Here is a 15,505-nt window from a genome sequence, read left to right on the forward strand (position 1 = left end):
GTTATTAGAAGCCACCAAACTGCTGGCAGCCAATCAGACTTCCTTTCCTGCAGCTGTGTGGGTTTGTGCTCTGCAGCCTCCACACCGTTAGCTGTGGCTTCTCACTTTAATAACACAATGACAGTTACAAGCATCGACTGAAACAATGGTTCAGGAAGCACCTGTGTTCTTCATCTGAGAGAGAAACAGCTCAGAGCTGAACTCACAGCTCAGCAATCAGCTCCATCAGATTCAAGGCGTCCATGTTGGTTCAGACTCCGTCTCGTCATTCAGTGGATGACGGCTGAATGTCAAGCAGAGTCGGGACGTCGCAGTCAGAGCTGAACTTTGATTTAGTTCACTTCAAACTGGTTTGGTCTTTGAGGACCAGCTCTCCACTGGTTTCCATCAGCCTGGATCATCCTGACAGCTTTAGTTCTAAGTTGCTCTCATGTTTAGGGGAGTTCCTCAGGGCTCAGTTCTTGGTCTTGTTACCATGGCAACATGGTGTTAATATTTTCACCTAAACAGGGAGGTGTAACAATATGATTATTGTCTGAGATTAATAAGTGATTTTCATTTTATTCCCACTGAATTTGTTTGTAGAAACAAATCTCCAATAAAAAGTTTTGTTTTTAAACTTTTTTGAATAACATTTTTAAAATGCAGTATGGATAATAAATATTTAATTTGAACATACAAATGGCTGAAAATGTGGACCAGCAGACAAGTTCTTCCCAATGTTTCTGCATCTGCTGAACAAAGGAATCAACTTTACTGAAGTCATTTCAAACGTCTTTCAGTTGTAGTCTGTTGTATTTTCAGTTTGTTGGGTTTAACCCTTCTGCTGTCTTTGGGTCAAAAGTGACCCATTACCATGTTTAGCTGTAGAAAAAATACCCTAAACCAGGGATGGGCAGTCCTGGTCCTGGAGGGCCGGTGTCCTGGACTCTGGACGTCTCCCTGGTCCAACACACTTCGATCAAACAGCTGGATCTCCTCCTCAGTGCATCAGGTTCTCCAGAGTCCTGCTAACGATTACTTGATCCAGGTGTGTTGAAGTAGAGACACATATAGGTTGCAGGAGCCCGGCCCTCCAGGCCTGGAGCTGCCCACCCTGCCCTAAACGACCTTTTGCCGACTTGAAGTTTTATGACTTTTCTTAAATTAACCTGACATTAGAAGAAGTGATGCTTTGTTTTAGTTTATATTTCCATGTGGGCTGATCACCACGAGGGTACCAGGATTATCTTATGGGTCATTTTGGACCCGTGAATTATAAAAGCATTTAAACACCAGAAAAAGAGTTCAGACTACACACACACACACACACACACACACACACACACATCAAAGAAACTGGATTGACGTATGAATTAAACTTGCCTTTGACTCTCAATCTGCAGCCAACCTCCCACATCACACAAACTCCCAAACACAACAGAAAATAATCTGACATGATAAAAACGATATGAAGGTTTATGAATCTGAGAACCAGTAGTTGAAGCCATGAATAGATGTTTCACTAACAGATGTTGTATGTCTCCACATTCTGACCTACATGAGATCTTCAGCATAAGAAGTTGAACATTTTATGTTGAACAAATTCAATGTAGCGTCTTCATATGGTGAAGAACATCTTCATGTTATAAAGATTTTCTTGAACATTTTCTGTTCAGTGTGGATGTTCTTCATCTGATGTTCAACACCTGATGTTGAACATGTGATGTTCATTTATATAATTATATAATAAACCTTTACTGTGTAAAGGAAAACCGTTACAACACTTAGTTTGTGGTAAAAAGAAAAAAGTGTGTAATACTGTTGATCATCTTTTTGTATTGTGTAACAAATATACATGATAAAAAATGTATTAAATTGAGTTGAAATGATAAATATCAAATTTTTTCATCATACAAAATAGATTTTGGACTTAAAATTCAATTAATCTGCTTTATTTTGGGGCTTTTGTTAGGGCGGGTCATTTTTGACCCATAGGACAAGGTGAGTAAACAGAAGGTTAAAGGGATCTGTGACCTGGAGTTCATTGAATTAGGAAAGTATTTATTTTCACTTATGCTGGATAAAATATAAAATTATGTAAAGAGTAATTTTATTAGGCAGCAATGAAAACTATGAGCTCTAGGAGGTTCATTGTAGTTTATTGTTACATTTCCTATTCAAAATGTTGTTTTTTTTGTTGTTGATTTAAATATAAAGTACTCCTCGGTTCCCACACTTGTGGCATTTTGTTGCTTCATAAAACACTAAATGAATTACAGTCCTACTTTAAACACAGAGACTATAAGTTACAATACAGAAGACAAACAGCAGGAAGAGCTGCAGATGTCAAGAGAGAAGAACTGAAGGACAATGTTTGATTTACAAAACGCATAAAATCCTTTTTATTTTTCCTATTTTAATATGTATGCATATTGTTTTAATTTCAAATGAAAAGCGCCAGTAACTTGATTTTCATCTTTAAATTAATACTTGTTACTAATTGGAAGCTCAGCAGCAGCAGCTTCCTCTGATCGTCCAATCAGCAGCTTCCTCTGATCGTCCAATCAGCAGCTTCCTCTGATCGTCCAATCAGCATCTTCCTCTGATCGTCCAATCAGCAGCTTCCTCTGATCGTCCAATCAGCAGCTTCCTCTGATCGTCCAATCAGCAGCCTCCTCTTCTCTGTGGCTGCAGGGGCTGATGGGAGCTCTGGTTCCTCTGCTAGAAACCACGTGGCCCTGGTCTGATCTCTCAGCTCGTCCTTGTTTGGCCTCAGCTGCATCAGAGCTCCACTTCTCCCCAGGTTCACCAGAGGAAACTCCACTGCACACAATGCTTTTCCTCCCAGCTGCTGCTCTGTGCTGGCTGGGTTCAGGTGAGTGTTTCCACCAATCAGGAGCCAACAAAGCCCACCTGGAACAAACACTGTCACACTAACCTTCACCTGTCTGTCTGTGTCTCTACAGCGCTGGCTGCCATGGCAACAAGGCCAATTCAAATTTCTACTCTGACCAGGAGATCCGGTCAGAACGTCTCCATCAGCTGTAGAGGAACTGATTACTTTGAGTCGGATTTTATATTTTGGTATCAAAAGAAACAATCAGACAAACTCAGAATTATTCTAAGTATTAACAAGTTATATGGTGACATAAATCTCAGCTACAATCACACTCAGAAAGAGGATTTTTCAGTAAAGATATTTCCTAACGGCTGCGATTTGGAGATTGAAAAAGTTCAACTCAATCATTCAGCCTCCTACTACTGCAGCTGTTTGAAAGTTGGTTCCCACAGTCAGAAATGATTCCTTCAGCCTGAACAAAAACCTCCAGATGTCAAACGGAGCTTGTGACAGCAGTAAACCACTGACTGAGGTTTTATTTCAGTTAACAGGTTTGATTTAAATAAAATGTAAATAAAAGATTTAATAGCAATAAACGGTGATCAAATTAAAAAGCTGTTATTTTTCCTGAGGTGTTTAAGTTGTGTTATGTGTATTTTAATCATTTCAGAGTCACAGTCACTGAGTGCTGCACATTCAGTCACTGATACACAGATCAGAAAGCCGACTTGAGGCTGCGCCTTGTCCAAGGGCTCATTGACATTCAGCAGGGAAGGAAGCCAGAGCCAAACCTACAACTTTCTGTTTTGAAGACAAAGTTTTCCACTGGGAGTTCAAGCTCAGCTGAGTTTGCACAGCCGGTTCTGCAACATTTTCCACTACAGCTCAGAACCTGGGTTGGGGTTCATTGCCCCCCCAAACCTCCATCCACTGTAAAATGGGACACAGGCAGCCTGGCTGATCAAACATACGTAGCATTCATAAAAACAGCTCAGCCTCCTGAGACAGCAGAGCTGGCTTTCTGATACACAGCATCTCTGTTTGCAGTCCAGCCCAGCTTGGTGACTTCAATCACTTTTCCATTGGTGACCAGCTGGAGCGACGGCTTTGGCCTCCAAACTTCAATCATCTCCTATGTTTTGGAGGTCCTGAGCAGGAAGAGGCTTTGGTGCTGCAGTATGAAGGTCCTACCTGTATTCCTCTTCCTGCCCTTTCCTGATGGACCTGTACTTAAAGTCAGCTGTGTACAGTGTGAACAGGAAGGGAACCTGAACCTCAGAGTGTTGCTCTCTGTTGTCTCAGAAACTAATTTCTCCCACCTGATGAACTGTGGCTACCTCACCAGGTAGTCTGTGGTCCAGGAAGTGGCTTAACCATCGACCCCCGTTTTGTCCTCAAGCTTGTTTGAAGAAACTGGTTTGTTTTGTTGGTTACGTATTCATTGGACAACTGAGATAAATGTGTGGATGTGCCAAAACTTTCTCCAGCTGAACAGAAACAAAACTGAAGTTAATAAATTTGGACCTAAAGAGGAGCGAACCAGAGCTATAGATCTAGAGCAAAGATAGGAACTTCAGTTTATATTACAGCTTCAGTTATTCCAGCTGGGATCTAGAGATCAGGCTGACCTCTGACCTGAACCTTCAGAGCCACATAAAGCTGGTTCCAAAGTGGGCCTTCTAGCAGCTGCAGAACATTTCAGGACCAGAGGACTAAAGAGAAACTCCTCCAGGCGTTCTGACTTAAAACACACCTGATTAGAGTTGCTTTGAAATATAACAACATTGTGATGTGTAATGATGCTGCAGTAATGCTGCAGTAGTTGGTGGTGAGGCTGGATGTGGCAGACCCGGGTTGTGGTGTGAAAAAGGATGATTTAATCAAGGCTCTCAGAGATTAACAGAAAATTCAGGCAGCGCAGGTGAACTAAGAGGCAGGGACCTCGACACAGGAAGGACTGGCAATGAAGACAATGACAGTTTGACCCAACGAGGGAACAGGACACAGCTGGGATCAATCAAGGGGTGGAGAAGACGACACAGGAACTGAAAAGACTAGAAAACAAACAGAAACCTAAATCCAATGTTTCAGTCATTCACTGCGTGTTTCTAGGACTTACTTTTTTAAATGTAAATCACTTTCAAATGCTTTGTTGCTAAAATGGGCTCCAAATAAACTTGAACATGAACATGAGGGGTCAACTAATTAACATTGTCTGAATTAATTTGTACTGCAGTGAAACGGAGAATTGCAGGTTTGAATTTCAGCCGGGTGGCACATCTTGACCCAGGTCTGACCGACAGAGCATCGTTACTGCTGCACCCTTCATCTACTCTATGAATCTCACTGTCATTTTGTAATTATGCTAATAATTTTTTTAAGAATCTTCTCATGCCTCCAGCGTTGCTTGTGTCTGAACACATTCTATGCTCGCAGCTGTAAATAATCCTTCGTTACCCAGGGAAGGAGCATCAGCAGTTTGTGTGGCATAGCGGTTAACCTCACTGAAACTGAAACCGCCACAATAAAACTGCTTTGTAGCAAATATGAGCAAAATTAAGAGGAGTACAGAGTGCTGCTAAACAACGGCAGTTAATCATCTGGGAAAATAAATATCTGTAGAATGTTTCACATTAATTTATGAATCTATCCTTTAGTCCTGATCCGGTTCATGTGGACTAAAGGAGAGAACTGAGCCTTTCACATCAGAACCAGATGCTAACACAGCTAAAAGAAAAAAGAAGAAAGAATCATGTTGATGTGAACATCAGAGAAACTCATCATGGAGCTGAAACCTGGTCCTGCTGCATCATCTGGACCGGTTCCCCTCATCATCTGGACCGGTTCCCCTCAGCATCTGGACCGGTTCCCCTCAGCCGACCCGTTCAGCAGCAGACTGGTTTTTGTATCAGTCTGTCTCACTGTGAAGAGGACTGATGGCACTTACTACTACTATCCCGTCTTTGGATCTGGAACCAAACTTTATCTAACAGGTAAGAACATTTTGTGCTTTTATTGTGGATTTTAAAGCAGCACAGTTCTGCAGAAAAAACATAAATAATATCTAAAAACATCATTTATAGATTTATAGAACATGTTGCTGGCGATGTTCACTGACTTATAATAAAACATAAAGAACAAATGTAAAAATGCAAAAGAAATATCAAATCTATCTATCCATCTATCTATCTATCTATCTATCTAGACTTTTTAATCTTTTTCATTGTCCATCATTTTTACTTATGGTGTTAAAAAAATTCCATCATATTCTACTTTTGCCCATCAATTTTTAAGTAATATTGACAAAGGCTGTTCAGTTGCATTTAATTTTTATTTGGTTTAGTTAATATCCAACAAGTTGGACAGAGAATCCTGATCCCATCAGATGAACATGTTTTCTCTGGAGTAACAGAAAATTCTGGCGCTGGTCTCAATCACTACATGATTATAAATGAAATTAAATTATTGCAATTAAATTATGAACCTGCTGAGGTCTGAAACAAAATTTACATTTAATTTCAGTTTATCTTATGCAAGTGGTAGCAAACTCATACAAACCATACCAGCAGGGCTGAAACGATTCCTCGAATGATTCGAGTCCCTCGATTATTAAAATTCCTCGGGGAAAATTTACCTGGTTTGAAGCTTCGTTAATTTTTTATTATTTAGAGCGCCGGGTTGAGCGGAGCTCTGACTTCCTTCTGAGTTGTTGACAATTTATGTCAGCGGCATAAATTGGACGTTATGCCGCTAACAGGAAAGCTAAGTGTTAGCGTCATAATGTCCAATCTTCAAGTTCGGCCCGCGGGGATTTTACTGATTGGTGATAATTTTGGGTTTTCATCGTTTTTGGGAACCAACAAACATCCTTAAAATGACCGGAGCGATCCGGGAGTCCGGCAGCCTTTCTGCTCCGGAGCTGCTGGTTCAGAGCTGAGGAGGATTTCTACAGGTAGAGGCTGAACACGGCGGGCGGCTGATGCTGACCGTGGAAGAGCAGCTTTAGGACGAACCGACGATACATTTACATCATCCCGGTCTGAACGAAGCGCATCGTGACGTGAAAGAGTTCATCCTCACTGAAGATGAAAACATAAACTAAAAACTGGAGTTTAGACACTTTTTATAAGCGCATTTTTGATCTTGGCTCTTTATTATTAAATTGAATATAATTTCGATGTTTCTATAACTTTTCTTCAGGTTAACATAGAAAGTGAGCTGCTACTGTTACACGGTAATTTAATAAAAACTACTAAAAAGGAACTGTTAGGGAAGCTCAAATGTGAAAAATTGGACCGATATTGGTATCCGATAGTAACACTGTTGTTACGGCAGATTTATCAATATTTAATTTAATTTAATTTAATTTAATTTTATTTTATTTTATTTTATTTTATTTTATTTATCTGATTACTTGATTAATAATTGAATAATTATATATAGGGCTGTTGTAAATAAATAATAATTTATTTACAACAGCCCTACATACCAGTTTATTTTTTTATTTAATCTGTTGAAACTCAATTCAAATTTAATGTCTGATTTTAATTGATTATCTTTCAGTAAATGTTCATTTACTGTTACTTTGGTGAAGTTCAAGGGATTGTTAGTTCCTCTCCATACCTGAGAGCCACCAGCAGTTTTGTCCTTGTGTGTATTCATACACACAGCAGCATTTGGTGAATATCTTCCTGATTTGTCCCTCAGCCACATCATTGTTCAAGCCATCAACAGATATTCTCCTGGATCAACATTCAGCCTCTGCTCCTCTCAGAAACGTCTGTTTCTCTGTTGGTTCACCCCGAGATTTCAAGCATCATTCGTCTGCAGGGTTTAAGGACTTTTCAGAAATTAGGGATTTTTAAAATGTTTTGATGCTTCACCCATTCAAATCCAGTTTTATGCTTTTATTATTAATGTTTTGCTGAAATACCCGAATGAGCCGAATAAGAAGTGCCAGAATATTAAACTTCAACTGTCTGATGACCCAGTAAAATTAAATTCAATCACATACGTTTCTACTGATCCTAAATATCAAGCAGTACAATAAGCTCAGCTAATTATTGCAATTAGTTTAAAACATTTCTAAGAAAAGATGGAATCGAGGATCGACTTGCTGCATCCTGAGGATGCTCAGAGCGACAGTAGGGAGGAAAAACTTCTCTTCCTTTTCACCATCTGGAGGTTTTTTCCTTTTATTTGCTGTCTGAACACATATTAGAGAGTCTGGGTTTAATCAGGGATCAGCTGCATCAGATTCCTCCAGAGCCGTACCTCCTGATACACGCCTGGCAGGAATAACATCCAACGGCCAAACGAGTCGTCTCTGGAACGTGACCAACCCGTCAGACGACAACTAAAACACGCAGGAACAGCCTGAAGGAGAGAAACCTGGAAACCATGGAGCTTATTGGCAAAACCACATCATGAATGTTTGGAGGATTCACAGTTTCAAACTTATCAACACAATTAAAGATGTGAAGCCCAGCAGTGACAGGATCAGGTGTTTCAGGTTCTGCTGTCAGGAAAAGCAGAAAGTACGGACTGTACTGAAGATGATGGGAAGCTTTAAAGTCTCAGTTTCACAATGTTTCATAAACTGATTCATCTTAACAGTCGAGTTTGTGCCAAAATTAATTGATCTCCACCAATTCTGATTATCAGAACATCCAGACTGATCAAAGCTTATTGGTAAAAACAACAACTTGAAACTGAAGTTGTGTTACAAACACTTTGAATGAGTTCATGGATCAATAATATAGAAATCATTTCTAAAGATGCACTGTAAGAAAATATTAATAATTTGGGTTATTTAGCCTTTAATGGGAAGAGATTCATTTTCAATGTTTTTCATTCATTTATAAATCTAATTTATTTGTCAAGCTAAATATTTTAAGCAACATAAAATGACCTGCGTTCTTCAGGCTTTAGAGGCTGCAGTAACTTTGTTCTGCTGGTCAGCAGCTCAGTGATCAGATCCAGGATCAGACTGGATGCAGTGCAGAGCTGCAGCTGCTGCTGACTGGCTGAATGTGTCTGTCTGCTGGTTTCTGCTGCCGACCTCCAGGTGATCCGGTAGTGCAGCCCGTGGTGAGCGTGTACCCAGCAGCATCCAGCGCCCAGCGGGACAGGAAGGGCTTCCTGCTGTGTCTGGCCTCAGGCATGTTTCCTCCTGANTAGGAACATCGTACTTTGATGAGCTCTGCAGACTCACAGCTCCAGCAGGTGTTTGCTACTTGCTGCTGCCGCTAGTCTGATGGAGCTGACTTTAAGATGCTAAGCAGTTTGACAAATCAATATCTTGGATCATTTATCAATCACTCCCTCACCTGGACCTCTAAAGATCCTGGTGGAGACCAGTGAGACATTTTTCTAAAACTTTGTGATGTTTTTCCTCTGAAGTTGGTTTTGGTGAATCACCTTCTGAAGCAAAACGTTAAATATTTACAGAACTTTTTCTAACAGTCTCATAACTTAAAACATTTTTTCACATGAAGTGAAATAATCTGTCAGTGGAGCCGGGACTTTTTCAGAAATGTTAAGGGAGTATTTACTTCAGACAGGTTCCTGTAACTTGCTGAAAAGCTCCATAAACGTCTTTGTTAGTTTTGTCTCAGTTAAAGTGTCTTAAGATATTTGTGATAGAAACTAGAGCAACATTACTTGGTAAGAAGTTAAAACCAAAATAATGTTGATGCAAAACAATAAAATTCATTTGATCTAAAACCAGATGCCACGGGTCAGGAGGCCAGAGAAACCACAACCATGTGGAAAGTAAGAGAATCTAGAAATGATGGGAGTTTGTTCAAAAGTGACTTTTGATTGTATCTTTTAAACTTTGTTCTCTAAACGTTTCTATCAGCTCCACTTCACGGAAAAGCTTCACTTCTGCTAGAAAACATTTTTACCTGAGATGTTGAAGTTTGGAGGAAATCACCTTTGGCCACACCCAGCCCCCAAACACGCAACCCCTAAAGAAACTGGCTTCTTCCTCGCGCTGCAGACTCTGAGGTTTTTGTATCAGAGGGTTTCGCTGTGGGAGGATCAGGAGGATCCAGTGAGTCCAAGTACCTCGTCTTTGGGACTGGAACCAAACTTTATGTCACAGGTAAGAAAAACAGTTTAATATTAATCTGAGATGCAGAAATCCTGCATTTTGAGCTCTGAATGTTTTCAGGTCTGACAGAAATGTTTTATAATCTGCAGTGAGGAGAAATTCAGCAGATCCAAAATCTGATCCTCCTTCCAAACCAACAGAAACCTGATTAAAAAGACAAAAGTTTGATCAAGTTTATTGTTTTCTGGTTTCTGTTCAGCCGCCGGTTTCCTGGAAAAAACACAGAAACCAGGAAACCTGAAGTCTGAGAACGACGGAAAGTTTTTCTGATTTTCAGTTAACAAGAGTAAAAAATTAAATGTAGGTGATCTGAAGAAGTTACCAAGGTCTGATTTAAATGCTGGATTATTCCTCATTCATGTTTTACATTCATATCATGTCATATTTGCTTCTCAGTAAATCTGAGGTGTTTCTGTTAAACGTCTAATTAATCGTAACTTCGTCTGATTGTCTGCAAAGTTTGAAGTTTTAATAAAATGTTTAAATTAAAATTCTCTATTATTATTATTATTATTATTATTATTATTATTATTATTTTCACCTACACAAGAAAACACACATTTTAATAAAACAAGCGAAATAGTTTGATTACTGGAGAAAATTAATCTGTAAGTGATTGTAGATTTGAAACATTTTTTTAGGTTGTTCATCTTGTTCTATATGTTTTTGTTTTGTTTTGTTTTTCAACAGTAATAACAGATTATTCTCCCGGTTACATTATTTCACCATGTTTACAGAAGATCAGACCCAAACCGGATCCTCAGTAAAAATCTCTGGTTCTGTTTAAAATAAAGAAAAAGTAAAATCATGGCTGGTAGAATATTAATACTTTGTTTTGCTTTAAATGTTTTGTTTTAAGTTTTTAATCGTCTTTTTAGTCAATCCTGCTCCAGAACATTTTCATTTTCTTAAAATTTGAATCTGCATCAAACCAAATGAATCATTCTGACGGCCCCCGCGCCGCGTGTTGGACACCCCTGATCCGCACGCTGACAATAAGACTAAAACATTTTATTAGACTCATAATCATGTATGATGTAAAGATAGCTAGAATTTTACTTTTCAAAATATTTGGAACAGAAACAAAATGTTAAATTTGAGGTTAAAATTAAATTTAAATAAAAGCAGAGCAGAAAACTGTAGTTGGTTTAAATCTGTTTAATTTACACAAGAATTCTGCAAAATGTAAAATTACACCTTTCATTACTAAACATGTAAACTTTATTCTTATAAAATATGTAAAAATATATCGGTAAATTCTGCATCAACTTTAAAACTGAGATCAAACCTAAATTAAATTATGTTTTTTCCAAAGAGTTTGATATTTTATTCTTGTAAATTTACTGCAGTTTGTGAATTGTAAAAAAAAAAAAAAACTTTAAAAATCAAATTTAAGTTTCCATTATTTCCTTGCATAATAAAACAAAGTCCATGTGGAACTTATACACACTTATTAAATTCATTTTTTGTTCCTATTTATTTCAACACTTTATATTACAGCCCAGATTTTTCAAGTTACAAATTAATCATATTTTATTAATTATTCATGTTGGTAATTTGGTGTTTTTACATCTTCATTTTATTTTTATTTTCACTTAAATATTTATACTGAACAACATTAAAATACAACAAACTATAAAACAAACAATTCATTCTGAAATTTAAAACATATATTTTAAAAAACTTGTGAAAATATTTATATTGATTTGAAATATATTTTTGATATTTTATATGTTGGAACATCAAATATTTCATTAATTACATAAATTATTTTATTTGTATAAGTTTTTTTTATCCAGTTCAGGTTAAGCAAAAATAATTTGTCACTTTAACAATTAAAATCTCTGAAACTTATTTTGCAACAACAATAAAACCTTTTTTTTATCACACTAATAATAGCAATAATTATTATGCTTATTATTATTAGAATGCAATATATTCATATGAAAAGGATCTTATTGTTGCTGTTGGGAGTTTTATGAAGCCTTTATTTACATAAATATATATTTTTAAGGATTTCAGTGACAGATAAATAAAAATCATGAGTTTTGTTGCAGACAGTTTATTTATCGGTTCCATTTGTGTTTTTTCATCACATCTGAAACTTTTGGCTGGAAAATCCTTCAAGAATTTAGTTACATTTATTTTGGATCATTTCTTGTTTTGTTTCTTTCCAACAATGTTTCAGTTAAATTCCTGCCTTTGTTATGATGATATGTTTTGTTTTGGTGTTTATTAAAATGTTTTTTTCTCTACAGACTCTTCAGATGCCAGAAAGCGGAAGGACCCTGAGGTGAGCCTGTACTCCGCGGTTTCCGGTCTGCAGCCGGACCGGAAGGAGCCGCTGCTATGCGTCGCTTCAGGAATGTTTCCGCCGGTGATCCGGTTCACCTGGAAAAGGAAGAAGGAGGACGGGAAGGAGGAGGTTCTTCCTGCTGGAGCGGAGCAGCTGGAGATCAGAGAGTCGGATCGTTTCTCCTCCATCAGGATGGTGGATCCGGATCCTCAGCACACCTACGAGTACCGCTGCTCCGTCCAACATGAAGGGGGCGCTAAAGAGTCACGCTCACAAAAAGGTAAAGAGACTCAGAGATCCGGTTGGATTCAGCTGTAAGTTACTGACAGAAGAGGCGGAGAGGCCAGAAAATTTATTCAAGTTAAAGTAGAAAGTGTCTCAAGTAAAACAGTATTTAGTAAAAAGTACAGAGGAACTGATCAAATTATCAATCAATCCATAAATTTTACTCCAGTAACAGAAGAGATACTTAACAATAAAATTACTCAAGTAAAAGCAAAATTACAGCGTAGTGAAAATACAATTTTTAAAGTTACTCAGGTAAATGTAACAGAGCGATTAAGCAGCTCTGGTTCCCTTCAGCAGCTGATATTCTGATGTTCTGATATTCTGATGTTCTGATGTTCTAATGTTCTGATATTCTAATGTTCTGATATTCTGATGTTCTGATATTCTGATGTTCTGATGTTCTGATATTCTGATATTCTGATATTCTGATGTTCTGATATTCTGATGTTCTGATATTCTGATGTTCTGATGTTCTAATGTTCTGATATTCTAATGTTCTGATATTCTGATGTTCTGATATTCTGATGTTCTGATGTTCTGATATTCTGATATTCTGATATTCTGATATTCTAATATTCCGATATTCTGATATCTTGTGTTTCTCTCAGTGGCCCCTCGCCCCGCCGGCCCTCCGCCCCCCACTGAATCTCTGGGCTTCAGCCAGCAGCTCCTCTTCCTCATCTACTCGCTGCTCATTGCCAAGAGTCTGCTCTACTTCTGCGGCCTCTCCCTGATCAGCGTCTGTGGAACCAGCAGAGCCGACTGATGGTCCCCAGTTTGTCCTGCAGCTTCAGACATGAATGTAAAACTTCAGGATTTTCTGTTCAGACTGGATCGTAAACATGAAAACGCTTCTATATGCTGCATTTCTATACTGTTCATCCAGCAGGAGATAAAAACATCATTAATATTTTAGGAATGTGAAGGTTCTCTTCATCTTTTGAGGCATCGCCATTTATTGAAATGTTGCATATTTCTGCTTTGTTTACATTTAATGTTTTTATTGCAAAGAATTTATTTTATTTTATTCTTTACCCAGTTTATGAATGTTTTCTGCTTCTGCCAGCTGAACCTCTTTACTCAAATTAAATCAGAATATATTTTATCTTTATCAGTTTGAATGTAAGGTGATTTTCTGTATTCCATATATTTGATGAAATAAGATTTAATTAATAAAGAATTTGATTCAACTCATCCTGTTTCATTTAATAATAATAATAATAATAATAATAATAATAATAATAATAATAATAATAATAATAATAATAATAATAATAATAAATACATGACTGTCTGAATAAATACAATCATATAATTTATTGCTGTGATTTAATATTTGAAGTCAGTTTTATTATTCTATATTTAAAATAAAAACATTCAAATTTGCTTTTGAATCTCAGCGTCTCTGAATAAAACTCTGATCATTAATTAATGACCAGCTGAAGATTCATAAATCATTCATTGATAAAGAAAATGTAGAAAAATGCTGTGAATTTGGAGACAAGAATAAAGAACAATAAACAGAATAAAATAAAAAACAGTACAGATTTTTACAGATGAATGCAGCTGAGCAGGATGAGGTTAAAGCAGTTTGGACAGTTGGATCAGATTAGCGTTAATCTCATGCTGGGTTTGATCGTCATCAGACCAGCAGCAGCTCTCGCCTCGTCCTGCAGCTGTGTGGGTTTGTGCTCTGCAGCCTCCACACCGTTAGCTGTGGCTTCTCACTTTAATAACACAATGACAGTTACAAGCATCGACTGAAACAATGGTTCAGGAAGCACCTGTGTTCTTCATCTGAGAGAGAAACAGCTCAGAGCTGAACTCACAGCTCAGCAATCAGCTCCATCAGTGAATCACATCAGGCTGTTCAATGGCTCAAATACATGATAATAATTAGAGTAAAGATTGAAACACCAGCAGCTGAATCTAAACTCTGATCAGTTTTTCTGTTTTTCTCTTGATGCAGCAGGAAGATTTCAGCTCACAGGAACAAACAAAGCAGCAACAAAACCACTGAGACAGAAACTCAAACCACTGAGACAAACATTCATGTTGTTTAGTTCCTGTCAACCAGCAGCAGGCGGCCATGTTGGTTCTGATCCGGTCTCGTTGGTTCAACCCGTCAGAGGAGTCTGGACGTCTCCATCACAGCTGAACCTCTAACTGGTTTGGTCTCTGAGGACCAGCTCTGCACTGGTTTCCATCGGACCTCAGGGTCCTGTTACCATGGCAACCCCCAGATCCTCTGCTGACTCCTTCTGGGTCTCATCAGAACCATCTGGGTTCTCTGCATCCTGTCATTCAGAACCAGATTGACTCTGATCTCTTGGACCTGAACATGAACCCGGACCAGGCTGAGGTTCTGTTGGACCTGATTGTTGTTCTAACACATTAAACCTCCAACCAACTAAAAGCTGGAAACTTGATGGTTCTGATCCACTTCCACCAGAACATTCTGGTTCTGGTTCTGCTCTTTGTGGCTGCGACTTCATCAACTTTCTGTTGATCAATTAAATTCTGTTTTTTGACATTTATGTGACCTTTTATATCTATAAACATTTTTAAGTATTTGAGGATAAAATACTTTAACTTTACATTTTCTGATGACATCAGAAGATTTAAACATCAATATTTCAGTCTACGTGGTGAACAGCGCCCCCCGGTGTCACGATATGGTGATGGTCAAATAATTTCATTTTACATCTGAATTTATATTCCTCTTTTCAGATGTTTCATTACCAGTTTTATGACTCAATTTTTCTTTACTTTCTGATTCTCTCATGTCAAATTATGCACTCGATAATTTTTATTGAAAAATCTTGAAAAAGATTCACTGCGTGCCACAAAGGTCTGATTTAGTACTTTGTAAAGAACATATCTAACCTTTTGTTATAATTTTATTTGTTGGTAGGGAAGCTTAGTTTAGACCAGTGGGGGCGCGCCCCACAGTTTGGGAACCTCTGGTTTAGACTATGTTTTT

General features: G+C 38.0%; 1 protein-coding gene across 1 annotated transcript; it reads left to right on the forward strand.

The window, feature by feature from the left end:
- Nucleotides 1-2,571: 2,571 nt before the first annotated feature.
- LOC106939498 (uncharacterized) lies at nt 2,572-13,716 on the forward strand. Its single transcript, XM_015021894.1, has 6 exons — nt 2,572-2,857; nt 2,949-3,272; nt 8,889-8,981; nt 9,825-9,929; nt 12,197-12,514; nt 13,131-13,716. Exons 1-6 carry the CDS (start codon nt 2,683-2,685, stop codon nt 13,286-13,288), a joined length of 1,173 nt encoding a protein of 390 aa, XP_014877380.1. The 5' UTR covers nt 2,572-2,682; the 3' UTR covers nt 13,289-13,716.
- Nucleotides 13,717-15,505: the final 1,789 nt, after the last annotated feature.

This window comes from Poecilia latipinna, unplaced genomic scaffold, assembly GCF_001443285.1.
Source record: "Poecilia latipinna isolate Pla-1442-1.1 unplaced genomic scaffold, P_latipinna-1.0 Scaffold2893, whole genome shotgun sequence".
NCBI classification, from domain to species: domain Eukaryota; kingdom Metazoa; phylum Chordata; class Actinopteri; order Cyprinodontiformes; family Poeciliidae; genus Poecilia; species Poecilia latipinna.